The 25,646-nt window shown below is 39.0% G+C and overlaps 2 protein-coding genes across 8 annotated transcripts in view; both read left to right on the top strand.

The window, feature by feature from the left end:
* Nucleotides 1-8,396, top strand: part of LOC101358277 (tetratricopeptide repeat protein 39B-like) — a 24,061-nt gene extending 15,665 nt beyond the window's left edge. For 6 of the 7 annotated variants that reach the window (XM_023735764.1, XM_023735777.1, XM_023735766.1 and 3 more), the window contains 2 exons: nucleotides 3,491-3,596; nucleotides 5,559-8,396. In XM_023735764.1, the coding sequence (XP_023591532.1) occupies nucleotides 5,706-7,418 (1,713 nt within the window). In that variant the 5' untranslated portion in view covers nucleotides 3,491-3,596; nucleotides 5,559-5,705 and the 3' untranslated portion in view covers nucleotides 7,419-8,396. The remainder of the gene's footprint in view (nucleotides 1-3,490; nucleotides 3,597-5,558) is intronic. The other variant, XM_012556505.2, reaches the window with a different exon arrangement.
* Nucleotides 8,397-18,127: 9,731 nt separating this feature from the next.
* On the top strand, nucleotides 18,128-25,165 carry GEMIN6 (gem nuclear organelle associated protein 6). Its single transcript, XM_004369542.3, has 3 exons — nucleotides 18,128-18,210; nucleotides 18,842-18,982; nucleotides 22,953-25,165. Exons 2-3 carry the CDS (start codon nucleotides 18,855-18,857, stop codon nucleotides 23,326-23,328), a joined length of 504 nt encoding a protein of 167 aa, XP_004369599.1. The 5' UTR covers nucleotides 18,128-18,210; nucleotides 18,842-18,854; the 3' UTR covers nucleotides 23,329-25,165.
* The last annotated feature ends 481 nt before the right edge of the window (nucleotides 25,166-25,646 follow it).

Raw genomic sequence — 25,646 nt, 5'->3', positions numbered from 1 at the left:
AAAACAGCATGTGTGTTACTGTTACATGAGAAACTATCTGTTCTGTAAGCCTTCACCTGAAGTACAATAAAATATTTAAAAAAAAAAAAATTATCCATAATCCCATCACTCAGATATAACCATTATTAATATTCTCAAATATATAGTTCCAGTTTTTATTTATGCATGTATCACCTCTTTGGGGGTGAGGAGGGAGGAGTTGGATCATGTAATTTTGTTAAAATATCCCCAGAAGTCTTCTTTAAATCAAACAGTAATTTAGCTTAATTAGTAAAGAATGTCTGCCTTGAGCATTGTGCTCTTTTAAGAACTATCTATATGACATCAAACTGACAACAGCAACTTGAAAAATTAGATAGGAAGCTAAGGGGGCAGTGAGTTTATGTTAATGGGGAGGAACTGTTTGGAAAAGGAGGGTGAGAATGGTTGCAGAACTCGAAGAATGTAATCAATATCATTCGATTGTACCTGTAGAAATTGTTGAATTGGTGTATGTTCTGCGGTGTATATTAACAACAACAAAAAATAAAATTTAAAAATCTGCTCTTGTTACTTAGCATTACACCTTAAACAATTTTCCAAGTCATTAAATGTTGTTGTACAACATTATCATATTTGCATAGCGTTCCAGGCATGAGTATCCTCTGTTGTAAGAAATTTAGATTGCTTTCATTTTTTTATATTATAAATAATACTGAAATGAATATAACTTGTATAGTTTTTCATGCACATCTCTGATTATTTCTTTAGAATAATTCCATAAGTGAAATTTCTAGGCCAAAGAGTGAAAAATTTACAAGCTTTTAAACCCTGTTGTCAAATTGCTCTCCAAAAAGGTTGCTCCCATTTACACAGCCACCAACAAATCTGCAAGAGTATTTGGTTCTCTGTACCTTATAATCATACTCAACAGTTATAATCTTTTTTATTTGGCAATTTGATGTAAAAAAATAGATATTTTATTTTTAATTTGCATTTTGTTGATTTATAGTGAGGTTGAACATTATGCTTATTGGCAATTTGTTTATGTCATTTGCTGATTTTTTCTGATGGGGTATTCTATTTTACCAGTTTGTAGGAACTTTTTCTGTATTAAGGACATCAATCCTTTGTATTCATCCATATGTAACAGTTAAATGATTACTTAATCTGGATTTTATTTTAGTATACATAATTTGAGAATTGTCATAGCCATTCAATAAATATTAATTTAGTTTAATGACTAAGTGCTAATCATTGTACTTGGTGATAAAGAAAGACAGAAAAGACACACAGTCAGAACACAGACATTTGAAAATACATATAGCAAGTGCTGACCTAGAGGTAAGCGCAAGGGATCATGGAAACACAGGACGTTCACTTATCTTAGATTTGAAAGAGACTTTCACATCAAGCACATCTTCCAACTCTGCTTGAAAGTCACCATGTCAGGGTGGCCTTCCCTGACTCCCCTACTTAAAATAGCAGGCACTTCACACCCCATCTCTAAATTCCTTATTTGACCTTACCCTGTTTTATTATTCTTCATAGCATATTTCAACAGCTAACATGTTGTTTATTCATTTATTTGTTGCCTCTTTCCCTCCACCACAATGGCCTTCTCCCAACAAAATCAATTCCATGAAAGCAGGGTCTTTGTTTTGTTCACTGCTCCATCCCAGCACCAAGAGCAATGCTCTGCATATAAACAGAGCTTAATTAAGTACGTGTTAAATGAATGAAAGGAAGGCAGTCTCTTCTATGTTATTGGAGGAGGTTTTCATTTTCAAGGTTTTCCTGTCCGAGGCCACTCCTCCCTTTACCTGTGCTCTGTGCATCCTCTTATGCCTCCTACTTATTGACTTGTTCTTTTCTGTATCTTCAGCCTGTCCCTCTCCACCTTACTCAAGCCCTCTAACTGACTGGTCTTCCTGGCTCAATATTAGCCTCCCCCAATCTCGTCTCCTCACCAGAATGATCTTTCCAAATAAAGAGATTTTTCTCTCTCATTCACTTTTTCTCTCCTCTCTTTCTTTCTGTCCCCACTTGAATTCTTCAGTGTCTCCTCAGGTTGGCATACATGGCCTTGTCAAGATCTGGTCTCTGCTTCTCTCCCTAGCCTCATCTCTTACCCAGCTACCTTTCTCCATGCAATGCTGAGCTCCAGCCAGTAAAAATTACTAAGGTTTCCTGGTAGAAAGAATTTTAAGAAGCGGACTAACCAAGGATGTCAGGGGCTATAGAAAGACTGAGATAAGAAATGAAAAGTGTCTATTAGATTTAGCAACTTTAGGAGACAGTTGTTGGCTCAGTAAGTGAAATAACATCAACCATAGCTTCACAAATTTAGACTTACGAAGGACATACAACCTAAAGAGTATAGCACTGATTGTAAATTCTAGATAACATTTCTACTGTTATTCTCTTCATAGTAAAAAATATATATTTATCCAGAGTCTCCTATATGGAAAACCATTTCACCACTTTGTAGGGTGAAGATATGTACCTGAAAAGACTAACGACACATGATAGGTAATAAACTGTGTCGTACAGACAATATTATAAGAAGTGGGGGTGGGGGGAGAACGCATTCTGAACTGGAGTGATGAAAGAAGCCCTCACGGAATAGGAAGGAAGAATTCAGCTGAATCCCTAAAGAAAAAGGAAAACTTAGGCAAGCAGATACAGGTAGGGGAGACATTTCAGACAGAACATTGTAAGCAAAAGAAGAGCAACATCAGTGTGACTTTGTAACTAAAAGCTTTGGGCTTCCTATACAAAGCAGTCTGCACCCTAAACCTCATTTTAAGCAATTCAGTAAGCACCTACTATATGCTAGGCTATGGGGGAGGTACAAAATAATAGTACTTATTTAGTGTTTACTATGTATGCCAGCTACTGTTCTGTTTCACATATATTAACTCACCTAATTCTCTCAACCTCTTCTTGATAGAGGTACTCTTTAATAGAAGGACAGTAGTGTCAAGTAAGTGGAAGAATCAGAATTCAAACCTAAGCAATCCAACTTGAGAGCCTGTGCTGTGTAACATAAGTAGTAAGCATTGTAATAAGCATTGTTAGAGAAGTATGCCCAGGGTGATTTGTAGGAAAGGAGAGAAGCACCTTACTCTACCTGTCAAGGTAGAATTGACAGGATTTGGTCACTGGTGGATATGGGAGGAGAGTAGGAAAGAGAGTCCAGGTGGAGAATGCAAGAGTAGAAGGAGGAGGAGATGGGTTTTAGGGGTCAATAAATGACATCCTTTTTCCTCTCCTGAGTTCAGAACCAGTGAGATGCAGGAGTTCGGCTGAAGGAGATCAAAACATGACCTTTTTCACTGATGAAGTTGATAGTGACTGTGGCTTTAGATGTGTTGCCAAGTGGGCTGACTAATGCTCCATCCTGGAGTTAGATTTGCCCACCTGGTGACAGACACGGCTGGACAATGGCAGCTTTCCCCTGCAGGCGCAAGCCTCCAGAAAACAGACTCTTCCTGTTGTTTCTCTTCAGACTTTGGACAGGCTGGCTCCAAAACAAGGAAACCAGAAGGCATTGAGCCACACTTTCCCAGTTCCTTCTATCAACTTCAAGCCAGAAGTCAACTCTCCAGTTAAAGGTATTCCTGTAGAAAAGTCGCCTCATGGGAACATTAATACAGGGGAATAAGCTCTCCCACAACATCTCTGAAAATGTATATCATTGGCTATAGACATCTTAATCCTTGAGATGGGTTAAAAAAAAAAAAAAAGAATCACAATCTAAAAATATTAGAAGGAAAAAAAAAAACAAATCTTGTTACAGGTATGCTCTCTGGGATTAGGGAATCTGGCAATTATGTGGTAGAAACATGACTTCACAACTTACTTTCAAGGAGTTTCTAGAAATATTTTGTGGCCACCTAAATTCATCTACCAAACATTTATTACTGCCTACTTTGCACAGGGGAGCGTGCTAGAACTGGGAATAAAGCACAGATTATGCTTTGCAGCTCCAAGGCTAGTGATGAAGGGAGGTGTATAACTAATCACAATGCAGTGAGGTGAACATTGACAGAGACCTCTACCAAATGCCATGGGAGTGACTGGTCTGACAGACTTCAACAAGTCTTCAGAAAAGTAAAAAATTGAGCTGTCTTGAAAGAAGAATAGAGATTCTATAGGCTATATAATTTGAAAGCATCTTGGTTTAGATGCAGAGGAACGGAAACTTTGTCCTTGGGTTGAATCCTGTTCTCACCTAGGTTTCTCCAGCTAACCCTGATCGAGCCACTGCTTTTGCTTCCCCAATTATAATTTCCCTTCTTAAGGGCTGCGTGGCTTTTCCACTCAGAACTGAGCCTTTCGAATAAATGAATCAGTAACTTAGCTTTTCAAAGGGTAGTGATTACAGCTACTACTACCCTGAAACATAGCTGAACCTTAAGGTGTAAAACAAGCAATATACCTAAAATAACACCTTTGAGGCTGTCCTCTCTATCACTTTTTCTCGTATTTAACAGTGTGTTTTCCCTGTTGGTTTTCTGTCTTCCTCTGTGTAGAAATCTGCATCGCTCTCTTTTTCTTCTTCTTTTCCTTTGATTAGTTTCCTCTCCTTTACCTCCCCCTCCTGTCTTTTAACTTATCAAAATACAGAATTCAAGTGCATTTTAAAGTATGCTTTAAAGTATTTTTAAGTGTTGTAATAATTACTGATTGAAATGTCATGTTTGCTCTTTCTGCTTTTAAAATGGATGAATTGAACCTATATGTTTTCATGAATAAATTAGGTAGTTTGCTATTTGTAATTGGTCTTCAATTTTGCCCACTCCGACGCCTTCCAGATGTTAAATGACTCCCAGTAGGAAAAAAGATTTCCCACCAAAATAGTAATGGTGTGATAACAAGTTTTACATTTGAATTTGGTTTTTTCTTCTACCTGCAGCAATCCTAGGAAATCTTTCTAGTTTATACAGCACTTTCCATGTCCAAAGTCCTATACCACTGGCCGTAATATTTCATCAAGACTTGGTTTTCAGTGAAAATACCTGCAAGTACCAGTGGTGGTACTAAAAATAGCATGGGGTGGATTTTTCACCCCCATAATGTTTATTCTTTGGTGTGGACAATTCACCCCTTCCTCCGTCTTAATGGAGACCTGTGGTGGAGTGGTTAAGCACTCGGCTGCTAATGAAAAGGTCGGCAGTTGGAATCCACTAGTCGCTCCTTGGAAACCCTATGAGGGCAGTTCTATTCTGTTTTATAGGGCTGCTATGAGTCGGAATCAGAATTGCGTCAACGGCAAAGGATTTCAGTCTTAACACAAGAGCTATGCAAATACACTCCCTTTTCTAGCCAGATTCTTGTCCCCAAGGCCTTCCTACAGAGAAATTGTACAGCTACCACAGTATATACCACATTATGAAAATGATATATTGGAGGGATGGTTACAAAAGAACGCCTCTGTTTACCAAAAGTTTACTTCACAGTGTCTTAACAGGGCATGTTTCCTTTAGTACATTCCAAATGATTTGAACTTTTCAGGAATGCATCTTCTGGGTAAATAAAATTGTCTTTTTTTCTTGTTTCCTTGCCTGACATAGATGAGAATACCCTGATGCTGCACTTCACCGATGTTTGCTTATTTTCTTGCTTCCATTGTAACAGCAACACCTCAGGCTGAGCTACCTTCATTGCAACCACATTGCTCCACTTCAGGCATTTCCTATCCCTGAAGTGGGGAAGCAAATATGTCACTTGCTGGCAGTAAAAATGGAAGTGATAAGGAGGACAAGTTTGAAGATGCCTATGAAGTTATCCCTGTAGCAACAACAATGAATTTAATATCTTCCCTGGAAGAATGCACAACTGGATTGTACTTATTTCTAAATAACAGATTCTCAGATGCCATAAATCTCATTTATCCATGGTCTCATAACAGCATGTACCATGCCCTAATTTATGATATCCTTATGGTTGTCAAGGCCATTCTGACTTTTGAGCCATATGATATACAGATTGGAATGACCACCACAAAGAATGCTTTGAAAACCTGTAACAGTTTCCGAAGAAAATCTAGGATGACATCTTTGGCTCGTATAGTGACTAAACAGGGGATAAAAGATATCCAGGAAGAGGAATTGCATGCAGAAATCTGCTATGCTGAGTGTTTGATCTTGAAATCTGCAGTAACATTTATACAGGATGACACCCTGCTCGGTTTTCTCAAAAGCGGGATTAACGTTGGGTTAAGTTACCAAATATACAAAGACTGTCAACAAGTATTAATACAGATTTCTAACTACGAAAGCAAAGCCCACAAACACCTGGTTGGAGGAATAAAATTTGGACTTGGAGCATTCAATTTGATGTTATCACTTGTGCCACCAAAGACACTTAAATTACTCAATATTGTTGGGTATTTTGGTGATAGGGAGGTAGGCTTGGCTTTGCTTCATGAGAGTGCATCTGAAAGCCATATAAATAATATCTTAAGTGCTTTTACTCTACTCTTTTATTACAATTATATTTATATAGCTTTTGGTGTTGAAAAGGGTTACAATTCTGCTATAGATGGTCTCTTCCTAACCTACCTTGAGAAATTTCCAAACTGTGTCATACTTATATTTTTCCATGCACGTTTTAGAATGCTGAAAGGACATTTTGAATTTGCACAGCTTAAATTACGGAAGTGCATTTTTGTTCAGAATGAATGGAAGCAGATTCATCACCTCTGTTACTGGGAACTCATGTGGTGCCACATTTTTCTGCAGGAGTGGAAGGAAGCTTACTACTATGCCAGTCTACTGTCTCAACACAGCAGGTGGTCCAAGGCAATCTATATGTACAGTAAGGCTATATTACTGGCCCTGCTTCCTTCTGATTCAGTAAATGAAGACATGAACGCACTCTTTTTAAAAGTGGATAGCCTGAGAATAAAAATTTTTGGAACTTCTGTGCCAATAGAAAAGTTTGTTGCTGAGAAGGGTGAGCGCTATGCTACTACTTCTGGCTGGTTTACAGCACAGCCTATTCTGGAATTCCTTTATGCCTGGAGTGGTTTCCGAGTCATGAGCAAAAGACTAGACCTTATTTCAAGCTGGCTATCACTAATTGACAAAGGAGAAGACATGTTAAAAGAAAATCCAAGCAAAGAGTACGGCACGGACGATATAAGTTTGTTACATTTACTGAAAGGCCTATGTCTGAAACACTTAGGCAAATATTCGAGGGCCGAGCACTACTTTAATCGTGTCATTCAAAAGGAGAAGTTGTTAAAATATGATCACTATTTGGCGCCATATACTCACTATGAACTGGGAATCCTGTACTATCTAAAAAGAGATTATGTCAGTGCAATAAGGAGCCTAGACAAGATTAAAAACTACAAAGACTATGCCATGGAAGCCCGATTACAGTTTAGGGCTCACATAGCCCTTGAACAAATAGCCAAAGAAAAGTAATTTAAGCATGAAGTGTGGTTTAGTATAGTATGAATGAAACATCCACAAAAAGCAAGGTAACGAACGGGTAGAAAAATCATTTCTTTGTGGAAGAAATCCAAGAAGATGCAGTTGCTAAGAATCTGACCAGTAAGTAACAAGGAAGAAAAGGAATTGGCCATTGCTTTTCCCTCTTTCCTCTTCCATAGCTATAAAAGGGATATCTTAGACTGGCAAATGGAGTGATGCATATTCTTGAAAAGGTAAATGATGAACATTATAAAATATACTCTCTGATATGTTATGAATTTATCAATTATGTTACACATTTTCAAAAACTTGAAACATATTTTTTAACATCTCACTAAACAGTGTGTACAACTCCCAAATAATATAGGGAAAGTAGCTACATTAGGGATCCCAGTGCCTTGTAAATGTTTTTAATTGTTTTTAAAAAATGACTCCTAGTGTCTTACTTACATTTCAAAACAACACAATGATGCACGGAATAGCATCAACTCTGGATGATTTTCCCTCACACGTAATTGTTTTCATCGGCCTTCTATACCAAAGAGGATTTTTTTTTTCCCTTTATGTTCAGTAGACTAGTCTTTTTTCACTTTTTTTCATTAGGAAGCTCAAATATGGGTTTATAATTTGCTACAGGATAGACAAGAAAGGAGGGCCACCCCTCTGAACACACACATAAACCCTTTGAGGATAACTGGAGTAGGCCAAGGGAATAGATGCACTTGGGTAGAAGAAAAGAAAAGATGAGTCTTCTGGAGGCAGAGTTGAGTTACCCTGTAAGAATGCCTTCCCAAAGGTGTAATTCCTATTAAGACCATTTCTTCAGCATAATTAAACTGCTTGCATCTATCCCGTTGCCATCGTTAGTGGGCTAATCTCAGAGCAAATAGCAGCTGTAGGGATGGAGCTTGGTTTTGTCTTACCTGTCTTAGGGATAAAATCTGTCCCTAATTTCCAGATCATTAAGTCTAGCTGAGTGTATCCTCGTTACAGTCACCCTCTGAAGCAGAAGTTGCCTGGAAAGTTTGACTTGCTAAAACACATCAGCAAAATTATCTTAATGCTTTGGCGTATCCAAATAACCAACTGGAACACAATGAGGAACTAATATTGCAGATTTAGAAATGCTTGCTTTCAAGAACATTTTCCTCATATATTAGAAATAGACTTTTAAGTGAACAGCTGCACTTGAGTTATCCCCCAATTGTTTAGTTAGTGTGGTACAGTGGTTGAGAAGGCAGGCTGTAACCAGATTGCCTAGATTTGTATCCTAGATATACCATTAACTAGCTGTATGACCTTGGCCTCTGTGCCTCAGTTTCTTCAACTGTAAAATAGGGATAATAATAGTACCTATCTCTTGGGTTTGCTGTGTTAATTAAGTTAATATACATTATTGTTATCACTAGTACTACTAAGAATAAGTATTCTTCAGCGGAGAGAATTTAAATGATTTTCTTAGAAAAAGCTTTGCCAACCTAAAACTTGATGTGTTAATTTGCTTTTTCTGTTCTTACTTATCCTGGTCACTTATGAAATTAGTGACTCCCTGTCTAAATTGCAGTTTTGTGTTTGTAAAATGTCCCAGCTTCTTCCAGTGAATAGCACATTTATTAATTGGTTAAACAAATATGTGTTGAAGGCCTACTATATGCAGACACTGAACAAGCTACTGAGGATATAAAGATAAATAAAGTATGGTCTCTGTCCTTAGCATCTTACTAGGGAGATAACTTATGAAAGAGTTTTGTTGGGGTAGAAACACCAAAAACAATTGCTCATACAGATAGGAGTTTATTTGTCCCAAATAAAAGAAATCTGGAGGTGGGTAGCCCAGGGCTGATATGGCTCTTTTTATCTTTCTTTTACTGTTTTGCTCCATCAGGCTTCCCTCTCATGCATGTCTCCTTATGGAGGACGGAAGCTGTCTCACCTCCAGGCCTTATGTCTATGCCAGGCAGGGAGGAGGAGCAACAAACAGAAAAGAGACAAAAAGACTTTCTCTTCCCTAAGAGGCTATCAGAAAGGGCTCAGTTAGAAAGGGGGTAAGGTGATCACAAAAGGACAAATATTGTATGGTCTCACTTTTATAAAAAGTCAAGAATAGGTAGACACACAGTAAGCAATGTTCTTTGATGGTTACCAGGGATGGGTAGGGGAGGGAGGAATAATCACTTTCTAGATAGTAAACCCTTGTTATTTTTGGTGATGAGAAAGGCAGTACCCGGTATGGGTGAAGTCTGCACAACTTGTCCAAGGTAAATGAAGACACTAAGAAGTATGCAAGAATAAGGGACAATTTCAGTAAATGCTGCAACATACAATTTTGCAACAACAATAACAACAACCAAAAAATATGTGTATGGTTACATAGGCAGATATGTATACATATATGTGTATAGGAAGGCACATGTGAGTATACGGGTGTGCATGTATAGGTGTATCTGTTTTTGTTAGGTGCCATCAAGTCAGTACTGACTCATAGTGACCATATGTACAACAGAATGAAACACTGCCCGGTCCTGCGCCATCCTCATAATCATTGCTATGCTTGAACCCATTGTTGTAGCCACAGTGTCAGTCTGTCTTGTTAAAGGTCTTCCTCTTTTTCACTGACCCTCTACTTCACCAAGTATGATGTCCTTCTCCAGGGATTGATCCCTCCTGATAACATATCCAAAGTATATGAGACGTAGTCTCGCTATCCTTGCTTCTAAGGAACATTCTGGTTGTACTTCCTCCAAGACATTTGTTTGCTCTTTTGGCACTCCATGGTATATGCAATATTCTTAGCCAACACCATAGTTCAAAGGTGTCAATTCTTCTTCCGTCTTCCTTATTCATTGTCCAGCTTTCGCATGCATACGAGGCGATTGAAAATCATTGCTGATATCAGGTGTATCTGTATATATAGGCATACATGTTTATGTGAGCTGCATATATATTCATATCTATAATAACCAACATAGAGGGCACAGTTACGGATACTTCCTAGATATAATGAAACACCGCACAAGATTGGTTTACCGAGTTTGAAGGCTTGGGACCGTAGTCTTGTGGGACAACTCAGTCAATTGGCATAACATAGTTCATAAAGATAATGTTCCACATCCTAGTTTGGTGAATAGCATCTGGAGTCTTAAAAGCTTGTGAGTGGCCATCTAAGATACAATTATTGGTCTGTACTTGTCTGGAACAAAAGAGAAGAAACTAGTCCACAGGACTAACTGCTCACATGACCACGGCCTCATCTAGCCTGAGACAAGAAAAACTAGATGGTGCCCAGCTACCGCTTATGACCATTCTGACCAGGGACACAACAGAAGATCTTGGATAGAAAGGGAGAAAAATGTAGAAAACGCAAATTCCTAAAAAAGGCCAGACTTATTGGACAGATAGAGACTAGAGGAACCTCCAAGACTATTGCCCTAAGATATCCTTTGCACTTGGAACTGAAGCCAATCCCAGTGATCACCTTTCATCCAAATAATAGATAGGCTTATAAAATAAACAATATCACCTATGAATACTGTGCTCCCTTAAATAATCAGCTATATGAGACCAAATGGTCAACATTTACCCTAAGCAGGGGAGCTAGATTAATGGAAACAGAACAAAAAGAATTGAAATAATGAGAATGTTGGCACATTGTGAAAAATGTAACCAATTTCATGGAACAATTTGTATAAAAATTGTTAAAGAGGAATCTAATTTGCTACGTAAAATTTCACCTAAAATACAATAAAGTGTTTTTTTTAAAGGGAGAGGCAAGGCAACAAGGAGGTCAAAGTATCACCTGACGAAGTCTGTATTGGGGGGGGGGGGTCTAATAAAAAAATCTTGTGAATGACAGTACCTTGGTGAAGTCACTACCTATAGCCTAGGTTCTGGCCCTTACTGGCCCAGAGGTTGACTAGACACAGTGAGGCTGATTTTCACCAAACTCATAAGAAATTGAGGTATAATTTACTCTGCAAATATACTTATTTATAGTAGGAACTATTCCAGAGTTGCAAACTCAAATTCCTGTAGAGATCAGGCAATGCAATATGTGAAGAAGCCAAGTGTAAACAATAACAGTGGCAGAAACTAGTTGTGAAGAAGAAAGAGCAAGCCTATTTAAAAGCTTTCAGATTTAAAAAATAATTTTTTTTAACTTGCTGCAGTTCATATTAAACTCATCTGCACATCCTTATATGGCATACTGGCCCCTGTTGTTGTTAGCTGCCTTCGAGTTGCCCCCCAACTCATGGTGACCCCATACACAAAGGAACAAAATGCTGCCCAGTCCTGCACAATCCCCATGATCAGTTGGGACTGGAGCATTGTGATTCATTGAATTTTCATTGACTGATTTTCAGAAGTAGGTTGGCAGGCATTTCTTCCTAGTCTGTCTTAGTCTGGAAGTTCTGCTGAGACCTTTTCAGCATCATGGCAACACACAAGCCTACACTGACAAATGGGTGGTAGCTGTGCATGAGGTGCATTGGCTGGGAATTGAACCCTGGTCTCCTGCATGGAAGGTGTTAATTCTACCACTTAACCACCAATGCCCCCTGCAGTATAGATGGAAGGCTTAAAATGCAAATGACCCGTTGTAATGAATTGGCTATAGCTCTTTTGGATTGAGTTTTTATGAGATCAAATGTTTTCCTTTACACCAGAATAAGAATTGCCTGGAAAGTTTGACCTGCTAAAACACATCAGCAAAATTATCTCAATGCTTTGGCGTATCCAAATAACCAGCTGGAACACAATGAGGAACTAATATTGCAGATTTAGAAATGCTTGCTTTCAAGAACATTTTCCTCATGTATTAGAAATAGACTTTTAAGTGAACAGCTGCACTTGAGTTATCCCGCAGTTATTTAGTTAGTATGGTACAGTGGTTGAGAAGGCAGGCTGTAACCAGATTGCCTATATTATCTCTTTGTAGATATTTTGGGGGTACACAATTCAATTCATAATATTCCACATTTTAGCCTCTCAAAATTCATGTCCTTCCCATGTGCAAAACACATTAAATTTGTCACACTCAATGAGCTTACTTTTAAAAAATTGTGACAAGAAATATATATACCTAATCCTTGATTACAGGCTAATTGGTGATGAAGATGATACTGATTTATTGCTGTGGCTAATGATGATGTTGATTATTTTCTACCAAGATATATTGTTACCAGTCACTAAGATGTTTGTCTTAGAGATATTTAGTGTTTATGGCAACATTGAGAACTATGTCATTAATCTCTTTTTTCTCACAGGTAAAATGAGTTTCATAGGAGTTAGATAATTAGTTAAAGCAATACAATATAGCCCTAAATGTACCACCTTTCTGTTAGTTTGTTGTACTGTGGTGGCTTGCATATTGCTGTGATGCTGAAAGCTATGCCACAGATATTTCAAATACCAGCAAGGTCACCCATGGTGGACAGGTTTCAACAGAGCTTCCAGACTAAGACAGACTAGGAAGAAAGGTCTGGTGGTCTACTTCTGAAAATTAGCCAATGAAAACCCTATGGATAGCAACAGAACAATGTCTGATAGAGTGCTCAGGTTGAAAGGCACTCAAAATACAATTGGGGAAGAGCTGTCTCCTCAAAGTAGAGTTGATCTTAATGACATGGTTGGAGTAATGCCTTCAGGACCTTCATTTGCTGATGTGGCACAACTCAAAATGAGATGTAACAGCTGCAAATATCCATTAGTCATCAGAACGTGGAAATGTACAAAGTATGAATCAAGGAAAAATGGAAGTCATCAAAAATGAAATGGAATGCTTGAAGATGGATATCCTAGGTGTTAGTTGTTAGTAAGCTGAAATGGACTGGTAATGGCCATTTTGAATTTGATAATCATATGGTCTACTATGCCAGGAATGACAAATTGAAGAGCAATGGCATTGCATTCATCGTTAAAAAGAACATTTCGAGATCCATCCTGAAATACAATGCTGTCAGTGGTAGGTTAATATCATACACCTACAAGGAAGAACAGTGAATACGACCATTGTTCAAAATTATACAACAACTGTGAGTGCCAAAGATGAAGAAATTGAAGATTTTTATAAACTGCTGCAGTCAGAAATTTTTTGAACATGCAATCAAGATGCATTGATAATTAGTGGTGATTGGAAACAAAGAAAAAGAATCAATAGTTGGAAAATATGGCCCGTATGATAGAAATTACACTGGAGATTGTGTGATAGAATTCTGTAAGATCAATAACCTATTCATTGGAAATACTTTTTTTCAAAAACACTGTCAACGATTATACATGTGGACCTCACTGGATGGATTACACAGGAATCAAATTGACTACATCTGTGTAAAAGTGATGGAGAAGCTCAATATCAGTCAAAACAAAGTCTTGGGCTGACTGCAGAACAGACCATCAATTGCTCGTATACAAGTTCAAACTGAAGCTGAAGAAAGTTAAAGCAAATCCCTGAGAGCCAAAGTATGGCTTTGAATACATCTTGCTTGAATTTAGAGATGATCTCAAGAATGACTGAAGACCAGATGACATCAAGGGCACCATACACCAAGAAAGTGAAAGGTCATTAAAAATACAGGCAAGAAAGAAAAGATCAAAATGGATGTCAAAAGAGACTCTGAAACTTGTTCTTAAGTTCAGAGTAGCTAAAGTGAATAGAAGAAATGATGAAGTAAAAGAGCTGAATGGAAGATTTCAAAGGGCAGCTTGGTAAAGTATTATAATGAAATGTGCAAAGACCTGGAGTTAGAAAACCGAAAGGGAAGAGCACGATTGTTATTTCTCAAGCTGAAAGAACTGAAGAAAAAATTCGAGCCTCGAGTTGCAACATGAAGGATTCTATGAGCAAAATTGAATGACACAGAAAGCATTAAAAGAAAATGGAAGGAACACACAGTCACTGTACCAAAAAGAAATGGTTGACATTCAAACATTTCAGGAGGTAGCATATGATCCAGGACTGCTGGTACTGAATGGAGAAGTTCAAGCAGCATTGAAGCCATTGGCATAAAACAAGGCTCCAGGAATTGATGGAAAACCATTTGGGATGCTTCAACAAATGAATGCAATACTGGAAGCACTCACTTGTCTATGTCAAGAAATTTGGAAGACAGTGTCTTAGTTATCTAGTGCTGCTATAACAGTAATACCACAAGTAGGTGACTTTAGCAAAGAGAAATTTATTCTCTCACAGTCTAGGAGACTAGAAGTCTGAATTCAGGGCGCCAGCTCAAGGGGAAGGCTTGCTCTCTCTGTTGGCTCTGGAGGAAGGTCCTTGTCATCAATCTTCCCCTGGTCTAGAAGCTTCTCAGTGCAGGGACCCTGGATCCAAAGGATGTGCTCTGCTTCTGGCACTACTTTCTTGGTGGTATGAGGTCCCCCTGTCTCTCTGCTTGCTTCTTTTGTTCATATCTCAAAAGAGATTGACTTAAGACACAACCTAATCCTGTAGATTGAGTCCTGACTCATTAACATAACTGCCACTAATCACACCTCATTAACATCACATAGGAAAATCACATCAGATGACAAAATGGTGAACAATCACACAATACTGGGAATCATGGCCTAGACAAGCTGACACGCATTTTTGGGGGACACAGTTCAATCCGTAACAGACAGCTACCTGGCCAACCAACTGGAAGAGATCCATATTTGTGCCCATTCTGAAGAAAGGTGATCAAATCAAATACAAAATTTATTGAACAATATCACTGATATTACTGCTAGCAAAATTTTACTGAAGATAATTTAAAAACTACTGAATCTATAGATCAACAGAGAACTTCCAGAAGTTCAAGCTGGATTCAGAAGAGGACATGGAATGAAGGATATCATTACTGATGTCAGATGGATCTTGGATGAAAGCAGAGAATACCAGAAAGATGTTTACCTGTGTTTTATTGACCACGTGAAGGCATTCAGCTGTTTAGATCAGAACAAATTGTGGCTAACATACAAAGCATGGGAATTCCAGAAGACTTAATTGTACTCATGTGAAATCTATATATGGATCAAGAGGCAGTTGTTTGAACAGAACAATGGGATACTGCCTGGTCCAAAATTGGAAAAGATGCATGGCAGGGTTGTATCCTTTCACCGTGCTTATTCAATCTGTATGCTGAACAAATAATCCAAGAAGGTGGATTATATGAAGAAGAACATAGCATCAGGACTGCAGGAAGACTCATTAACAACCTGCAATGACAGAACCTTGCTTGCTGAAAATGAAGATGAGCTGAAGCACTTACTGGTGAAGGTCAAAGGCTACAACCTTCAGTATGGATTATGCCTGAACGTAAAGAAAACAAACATTTTCACAACTAGACCAATAAGCAACATTATGATAAATGGAGAAAAAGTTGAAGTGTTCATGTCAAGGGTTTCATTCTGCTTGTATCAACAATCATGGAAGCAATAGTCAAGAAATCAAATGATATATTGCATCGGGCAAATATTCTGCAAAAGATCTCTTTAAAGTGTTAAAAAAAAAAGTTGTAATTTTGATAACTAATGTGCATCTGATTCAAGCCATGGTCTTTTCACTAGTCTCATATGCATGAGAAAGCTGGACAATGAAAAAAGAAGACTGAAGAAGAATTGATGCATTTGAATTGTGGTGTTAGCGAAGAATATTGAATACACCATGGCACTACCAGAAGAACAAACAAATCAGTCTGAGAAGAAATACAACCAGAATGTTCCTTAGAAACAAGGATGAGGAAGTGTCCTCTTGCTTACTTTGGACACATCATCAGAAACGACCAACTGCTAGAAAAGGACATCATGTTTGGTAGACGGTCAATAAAAATAAGGGAAACCCTCAGTGAGATGGATTGACATAATTACCACAACAATGAGCTCAAACGTTAAAGATCATGAAGATGATGCAGGACTGGCAATGTCTCATTTTGTTATACACATGACTTGGAACTGGTTCTTTCTGGTTGAGTGATGGCTGAGGAAGCAAAACCAGAACAGACCTGAAGTTTTAGAATTTGAGTGAACCAGAACGAACTGGAAGAGAAAAAATTGTGGGTTGAAGCCTTGCTAGAAACTTCATCTCCCTCTTAGAAAACAAGGGTGGTGTATGCCTTGCATAGCAACCAAATCTCTTGTCGGTAGGATTTTGTGCAGAGTGGGAAACAGCAGTGCCCCACTGAAAGATGGTGGCCTACCAAGCTGCTTTAACTGTGCATCATCACTGTCCACGGTCTTGCCAATAACCCAATGTAATGCATGAGGCTTCTGAAGGGGCTCACTACACCTCTTCTGAGACTCTCATTCCCGGGCTTCGACCCATAATCTTTCCTGTTTCAGTGACGTACCAAAAACAAACCAAACTCGCCGTCCAGTAGATTCCGACACTTAGCGACCCTATAGGACAGACTTGAACTGCCCTATAGGGTTTCCAAGGATGGGCTGGTGGACTCGAACTACAAATATTTTGGTTAGCAGCCGAACTCTTAACCACTACATCACCAGGGCTCCGTTACCATAGGGGATCACCCGATCTGTAAAAATTTGGGTCTGTTCTAATTTCGCTTGGGCCATGACTGAACCGGTTTAAAGCCCTGGCTGTATGTAATGTCGCCATAAGTCGGAGCCAACTCGACAGCAACTAACCAACTAACTTCACTTGCAGTATCTAATATAATCCACTAAAAGCCATATTGATGCAATCATCCAATGAGTGAAGGTTAGGGAAAGGGTTATTTGAAATGATGACGATAAGAAAACAATATAAGGATTACGTGGAACTCAAAACCCAAGTAGAAAGGGGGGGGAGAAATACCAAACCCGTTGCTTTCCAGTCGATTCCAACTCATAACGACCCTTTGGAAGGGAGTAAAACTGCCCCATGGGGTTTCCAAGGAGCGTCTGGTGGATTCAAACTGCCCACCTTTCAGTTAGCAGCCATGGCTCTTAACCACTACACCAGGGTTTCCAGTAAGGAAAAAGCTGATTAATTTTCCACAGGTTTTCTACACCACGGTTTGATAGTCTTCTAATTTAGTTGTGGTAAATCCCCCTTCGTGTTCACATTTGCAGGAACCCAACATTTACCACCGAATACTCATTTCACATTTCTGAAAAAATATTCTGGACCATGTCAGAAGCCAACTAACTACGTGATCGGAAATCTGTGGTAGTATAGAGTCCTTTACACTTTTCCACCGGTGGGATTTATAGTGAGTTGTCTGTAGGTGGAATTCAAGGCGATCCTGTGCATTTTTTCCCCAGCTTCTGCACCTACCGCAGGACTGTACCGATCCCAAACGAGCAGGCATCTTAATCGCCCTACACAAATCAAACAAACAAGAACTCCCTTGGTCCTACTGCTCCTCTCCAAGGCACCTTCACCTCACACTTTTAGAGCTTTAGGAATTCAGATCTGCACTTATAAGCTCCATGTGCTTTGATTCTATAGCAAAGGTGCATTCATTTCCAAGTCCACTGTGAATGAGGAGTTGGCAGGAGACTTTTCCTCTTTAATAAATAAAAGATTGTTTGAAACGTCCTTCGTGGCAGTGGAGAGTGGCCGCCCTAGCGTACACGATGGCTTACTGTTACACAAATTGTCAGCCGCTTCAAGAGCCCTTCTCCTGTACATTATCAGATCTCTGAAATCTCTGAGAGGGGCCAAGCCAAGGACTACAAAACAGAGAATTCTGGGGGAAGGAAGTTATCACTCGGCGCAAGGCATGCTGGTCCCAGACGGGCTCAGCTCCAGAGACTCGCCGTATCGTGGGTGCTGAGTAGTGGGCGCTCTCCGGAGTCGTAACTGGTATTTTTCTTGTTTGTAAAGGGCTAAACGTTAAGTAGCACTTGGTTTGAATATAACTGTATGTGTTGTTCGGCTGCAGTACAGGCCAGGGAATCTGAGCTCTAGAACCTTAACTGATGCCCCCTCGTCTGCGCATCCTCAAACATTTTATGAGGAAACGTCACAAGCACGGAGGCTTCTCCGTGGCTGGATCCAGAGACGCATGGCCAGACAGCGACTGGGTGTATATCAGAGGAGTTTACAGTTTCGGCTAAAAGTGATGGGTGAACTCCTCTGATCGAAGGAAAATAAGGTTTCAGCACACCGGACAGAGTTCAAAGCCAGAGTGAAGGCGATCTGGAATGGGATTGGGGCATGGAATGGGAAGTATACTAGATGAGTTACCCCAGACTCGTTCTTCGGCGACTCAGCGCCCCCGTAGCATTCAGGCTGAACTGTAAACATTGTCATTTCCTAATATATTTAAAATTAGTTTCTCAATTAATTTTAAAATAAGTGTTCTTTCCCCTAACCATGCTATCAGTTCCTTATGTTTAAAACTTAATTGTGTTAAGTAACTGCCTCTAGAATGGAGACATCTGCTGGGGTGGAACATATATATTAACCCGAACTGGTGGTTGTTTAAATCTAGCCAGCTGGCAACCATGAATGAATGGATGAAGAAAAGCCCCTTAGAATGGCAAGATTACATTTACAAAGAGGTCAAAGTGACAGCCAGTGAGAAGAAGGAGTATAAAGGATGGGTTTTAACCACAGATCCAGTCTCTGCCAAGTGAGTATGTGTCCTGTTTCCCTGAAATCATGACACCACCTTGTGCTGCCTATGTGTCATATCCAAACTAAGAAAGCAGGTAAATGACAAGTTATTCTCATATAAAAATTTCATTTTTTTTCGATCTAAGTCTTGCTTTAACTGTGGATTAATCTGTCAGACCAGGCAAGTTCATAGGTTAGAATCAGAAATGTGGCACTTCTTTTCACTGCATTTTTAACAGAAAATGTCAAACATAACACAAATGTAGAGAGAATAGTATAACAAACACTAACCTTACCTCCTTGAAATTTCAAGCATATCATTTTGCTTGTAAGTACTTTAATATATTTTAACAGATAAAGGCTTTTAAATTAATCACAATACAAATATAACATCTAGCAAAATTAATAATTCTGAATATTAGGTAATTCCCAGTCTGAATTCAGATTTTCCTGACGGGTCTCAGAAGTGTCTTTTTATATTGGTTCATTCAGTTTGGTTGGTATGTCTCTTAAGTATCTCAGCTTTTAACTGCATTTTCTCCTCTTTTTTGTTTTCCATGCCATTTATTTGTTGAAGAAACTAGGTCATTTGTCTTGTAAAATTGAGCATATTTTGAATTTAGTTCATTGCTCCTCATGGTGTAGTTTAACAAGTTCTTTATTCCCCGTATATCCTATAAACTGGTGTTTAGATCTAGAGGTTTGATTAGTGTCAGATTTATTTTTTGCAAGAATACTGCAAAGGTATAGATACACATACACACATTTTGTATTTTGTAATAATTTTAGATTTACAGAAAAGTTGAAAGTACAGAGAGTACCTTTATATCCTTCCCCTGGCTTCCGCCAGTGGTAACGTCTTACATAACCGTGGTGCATTTGTCAAAACTAATAGTTTGCATTGACTAAACTACCAACTTTATTTGAATTTTGCCAGTTTTTCCACTAATGGCCTTTTTCTGTTCCAGTATCCAGTGTGGGATCCCTCTTACATTTAGTTGTCATGTCTACTTAGTCTCTTCAGTTTCTGATATTTTCTCAGTCTTTCATAACCCTGACAGTTCTTGAGAGTACTGGTCAGGTATTTTGTAGGATGTCCCTAAATTTGGGTTTATGTGATGTTTTCTCGTGAATAGACTGGGGTTATTGGTTTGGGCGAAGATTACTACAGAGGTGAAATTCCCTTCTTGTGCTATCATGTCATATTTTATTTAGAATTTTTGCATTTATATTCATGAGTGAGATAAACTTGTAGTTTTCTTTTTTTCATCCTGTTCTCTGTTTTTGTGTCAGGGTTATACCAGCTTTGTTACATGAGTTAAGGTGTAGTCCCTCTTCTGTATCTCTAGAAGAATTTGATTAAATTGGAAATATATGATCCTTAAAAATTTTGTAGAACTTGCCTGTAAAATTGTCTGGACCTGTTTTTCCCCCTCATGGGAAGATTTTTAACTAGTACATTTTTTTTCTTTCTTTTAAGATGGTAGGATTATTTACATTTTTTGGAATTTTCTAGGAAGTTTTTCAGTTTGTTTAAGTTTTCAAACTTATTTGAATAAATCTGTTCTTTATATTTTCCAATTTTAATTTCTGCCACCTTTTCTCTTTTTTTAAAAATTTATTATTGTGCTTTAGGTGAAGTTTTACAGAACAAACTAGCTTCTCATTAAACAATTAGTACACATATTGTTTTGTGACATTGGTTACCAACTCCACATGTCAGCACTCTCCATTCTCGACCTTGGGTTCCCTATTACCAGCTTTCCTGTCCCCTCCTGCCTTCTAGTCCCTGCTCTTAGGCTAATGTGCCCCTTTAGTCTCGTTTCATAGGCCTGTCTAATCTTTGGCTGAAGGGTGAACCTCAAGAGTGACTTCATTACTGAGCTAAAAGGGTGTCCGGGGGCCATAGACTCTCAGGGTTTCTCCAGTCTCTGTCAGGCGAGTAAGTCTGGTCTTTTTTGTGAGTTAGAATTTTGTTCTACATTTTTCTCCAGCTCTGTCTGGGACCCTCTACTGTGGTCCCTGTCAGAACAGTAATGGTAGCCGGGCACCATCTAGTTGAACTGGACTCAGTCTGGTGGAGGCTGTGGTTGTTGTGGTACATTAGTCCTTTGGACTAATTCTTTCCCTTGTGTCTTTAGTTTTTTTCATTCTCCTTTTTTCCCGGTGGGGTGAGACCAGTGGAGTATCTTAGACAGCCACTCACAAGCTTTTAAGACTCTAGACACTACTCACCAAAGTAGAATATAGAACATTTTCTTTAAAGATTATGTAATGCCAGTTGAGCTCCATGTTCCCTGAGACCATTGTCCCCACAGCCCTCAGCCTAGTAATTGAGTCCCTCAGGGAGTTTGGATGTGTCTATGTAGCTTACATGACTTTGCCTTGTACAAGTTGTGCTGGCTTCCCCAGTATTGTGTACTGTCTTACCCTTCACCAGAGTTACCACTTATCTGTTGTTTATTTAGTGTTTTTCCACCCCCACCCCACCCCTCCCTCATAACCATCAAAGATTGTTTCTTTCTGTATGTAAACCTTTTCATGAGTTTTTATAGTAGTGGTCTCATACAATATTTGTCCTTTTGTGATTGGCTTATGTTACTCAGCATAATGCCCTCCAGATTCATCCATGTTGTGAGATGCTTTGCAGATTCGTCATTGTTCTTTATCATTGCATAGTACTCCATTGTGTGTATGTACCATAGTTTGTTTATCCATTTATCTGTTGATGGGCATCTAGGTTGTTACCATCTTTTTGCTATTGTGAACAATGCTGCAGTGAACATGGGTGTGCATATGTCTGTTCGGGTGATGGATCTTATTTCTCTAGGATATATTCCTAGGAGTGGGATTGCTAGATTATATGGTATTTCTGTTTCTAGCTTTCTAAGGAAGTGCCATATTGTTTTCCAAAATGGTTGTACCATTTTGCATTCCCACCAGCAGTACATAAGAGTTCCAGTCTCCCCTCAGCCTCTCCAACATTGTTATTTTCTGTTTTTTTGATTTGTGCCAGTAATTCCAGGGTGAGATGGTATCTCATTGTGGTTTTGATTTGCATTTCTCTAGTGGCTAGTGATCACGAGCATTTCCTCATGTGTCTGTTAGCTGCTTGAATGTCTTCTTTGGTGAAGTGTCTGTTCATTTCCTTTGCCCATTTTTTAATAGGATTATTTGTCTTTTTGTTGTAGAGGTGTTGGATTTTCTTGTACATTTCAGAGATTAGACCTTTGTCAGATTTGTCATAGCCAAGCATTTTTTCCAAGTCAGTAGATTCTCTTTTTACTCTTTTGGTGAAGTTGTTTGATGAGCATAAGTGTTTAATTTTTAGAAGATCCCAGTTATCTAGCTTATCTTCTGGAGTTTGTATGTTGTTAGTTTGCTGCCTTGTTTCTAAGAGTTATATATGCCTTCTCTTTTCTCTCCCTCTCTCTGTCTTTCTTTATTTTATCAATCTTGCCTGAGTTTTGTGAATTTTATGTATTTTTTTCAAAGAACAAACTTTTGGCTTGATGATCTTTTTTTTTTTTTTAATGGACCCTTTTACTTTCTATTCATTAATTTGTGCTTTCTTATTTTCTTTTGGCTGTTTTGGGAGGGGAGAGTTATCCAGTTGTTGTGTTTTTAACTAAAAGTTAAATTTGTACTCTGCTTTCTTTTTAAATATACACATTTAGGACATTCATAAACTCTTCAAATAATACTTTAACTGTATCCCACAATGATTAGCTTTAGTCTGGGTAAAAAGTTTAGATGTTTAGGACCCTTAGTGAATGCTTGCTGAACAAGGGAAAGCATTTGGTGGTGAGAGGATTAATTTCAAACAGAGAAAGAGCATTCCCTTTTTTTCTAGTCACTTGGTTTAGTTAATTTTTCGTATTGGGGCTGATGATGCCTCTCACTGAATTGCTTCCTCCATAGTTTTATGGGCCTTTAATTTTTTCTTTCCCCCCCAAATCTGCTCTGAATTTACTTTTCCTCCCAAGTATTGTCCTCGTGAACTTCCTTGAAGATGGCAGCATGTCTGTGACTGGAGTTATGGGACATGCTGTACAGACTGTTGAAACTGTGAATGATGGAGATCATAGAGTGAGAGAGAAGCTGATTCATTTGTTCATGTCTGGAGACTGCCAAGCGTACAGCCCTGAGGATCTGGAAAAGAGAAAGAACAGCCTAAAGACATGGCTAGAGAAGAACCACATCCCCATCACTGAACAGGGAGAATCACAAAGGACTATCTGTGTGGCTAGGGTCCTGACTATAGAGCCACCATATGGTCCCGAAAACTGTATCAGTTCTAATGAGATTATTCTGTCCCGTGTGCAGGATCTTATTCAAGGACATCTTACAGCTTCCCAGTAAGACACCAAAAATTATAAATGAGATGATTGAAATCAGACTCCATTTTTTTTTCCTTCATAAAGTGTTTTGAATTTTAAGTCCATCATATTACAGAACTTTAAAGGCACATGTGTGTGTTTTAATTCTTTGTTGTTTTGGTAAAATCAAAGGTGTGGATTATGAGTGCTAATTTCTTTGGGAAATAAGTGAACTGGGACAAGGATAGCATCACATACGTAAAATTGGCACAGGGACATCAGAACTGTAAGGATCATTTCTTATATTGGGACTACAACCCCATTTTTGTTTGGCAAGAAATATATTTGGAAAAATGCAACATGTTAGATTCAGTATAACATGTTAAGGTAAAATCACAGCCTTAGTAAGTCTCTTTTTCTTATGCTGCACGAACTGTATATGTTTGTTTATTAAATGTTTATCTTTTCTTGTATGTAGTGAAGTAGTTTTTGAATCAAAATATATCCAGGTTTTGACTTTTAATAAAATCTTAACACATAAGCCGTAAAACTTGCAAAGCTTTTAAAGTGAGCATCTGATCTCTGAGGAAAAAGGGAAATGTGACTACCTTTTCCGCTGTTGTCCTCAGTCTGGCTGCTTTTGCTTAGTGGAGTCAGCCCACACTTCAGGCTTTCAGGCTCATGGTGACTTCTGCCTGTAGTCCTTACTTACCGGGCTCAAGCTTCACTGAGGGAAGAGAATGCAGGAAGCGTGCTTCGCCTGCACCAAGCCCTACCCAATGGGAGCCAGTCTGGGACCGGGACTCTGTATGGAGGTTTCTAGACCAGAGAGGCATCTCAGATTGTTAGTTTGGGGTCTTTTTCTGGGGGATATCTAGAGTAGCCTCAAGGTTCTTGCATCAGTTGGAACTCTAAACCCCTTGCCCGCTAGGACTGGTTGGCAAACTATGGACGCTCAGGCCAAATCCAGCCTGCCACCTTCTTTTGTTAAATAAAATCTTGAAACACAGCCGTAGGGATTGTTATGTATTGTCAGTGGCTTCTTTTGCGATACAATGGCAGAGCTGAATAGTTGAATAGAGACTACATGGCTTTTCTTTGTTTCCTAGCCCTTATATTTACTGTGTAGCCCTTTACACAAGAGATTTGCCCTAGATCTGCCCTAGAAGATCCTTGAACTAGCCTGGTCTGCCGGGAGTTAGGGCCAACTTCCCACTGCAGTTTTGACCTGGACAGGCCCTTGAGACTGCTACAAGCTAAACTCTCCCATTTCTCCCTGGTCTGTTCACAAGAGAATTGACTGGGCAAACAGCTCTTTCTCAGTCAGCTCTGTGTTGTCTGTCCCTTGTCATCCATACAAAAGGAGAATGGGTATCTTTTGGGAGAAATGTTTTTAAATACTGAGGTTTTAGAGTATTTAGGTTATTTCTTAAAAGTTTTTTTAAAATACGGTTTGATAACATAGCTAAGTTATTTTCTTGCATAGTTGTCTAATAACAGGATCTTGTAGCCCAGTGCTTCTCACTCTAAGGAGTCAGAATTAGCTGGAGAGCTTGTTGAAACAGATTGCTGGGCCCTACTCCCAGTAGATTCTAATTGAGTAGGTCGGGTGGGGTCCAGGAATTTACATTTCTAACAAACTCCCACATGATGGTGATGCTGCCAGTTCAGAGACCCTACTTGGAGAAGCAGTGTAGAACTTTTAAGGAACAAAAGGTCCCTCCTTCACAGCTTTAAAATGCTGTGATCCTAAAAGCAAAATTTAGCCCATGGTCTTTTTCCTTGTGACTAAGGCTCTCCCATTCAAACCCTAGAATGCCTTTGGGAAGCAGAAAGGAATGAGAAATAAGAACCAATTGAACTTGGCATGGGAAGTAATTCTGACAAGATGAGGGAGGCCCTTCAAAGGGGAGAAGCCTTGTAGGTAGTTAATCCACAGCATCTGTCAGGTTTGATCCTAGGCCAGGGACAGGTTCTGCTGCAGTGGTGTTCGTAGATGTATTTGTAGTCAGACTAATGAGCTGGTAACATAGACTTTCTTGGTGACTGAGAGCTCTGTTTAAACCATCTGCCTGCAAACAAAACCTGAGTGCTTGAGAAGGTAAGTGATCTGGCTCTGTGACTGAAACCTGCCCACTTGGGGACTTCCCTTGCCAGTTCCTCAGCTAAGATTGTCCCCAGGAGTTTAACTCACCTGTTTCAGATCCTGCCTTAGGGGGCTGTCAGCATCTTTGTTTCTAGATTCTCCAGAGGGAGATCCTCTGTGAGCATCTATGAACATGGTATCAGAAATACTTTTTAAAAAAACAAAAGCCTGTTTTGACTCTCCCTGAGTATGTTTTGGTCCCCTCAGAGCAAAGT

This window comes from Trichechus manatus, unplaced genomic scaffold (assembly GCF_000243295.1).
Source record: "Trichechus manatus latirostris isolate Lorelei unplaced genomic scaffold, TriManLat1.0 scaffold00005, whole genome shotgun sequence".
Classification (NCBI taxonomy): Eukaryota; Metazoa; Chordata; class Mammalia; order Sirenia; family Trichechidae; genus Trichechus; species Trichechus manatus.
Note: the sequence above shows the minus strand (reverse complement) of the source record. Positions and strands in the feature narration are given on the sequence as shown.

Coding starts and splice junctions, on each gene's coding strand:
- GEMIN6 (XM_004369542.3), top strand. CDS start 18,855: ATGAATGAATGGATGAAGAAAAGCCCCTTAGAATGGCAAGATTACATT. Junction 18,983..22,952: donor ACAGATCCAGTCTCTGCCAA/GTGAGTATGTGT, acceptor TTTCCTCCCAAG/TATTGTCCTCGTGAACTTCC.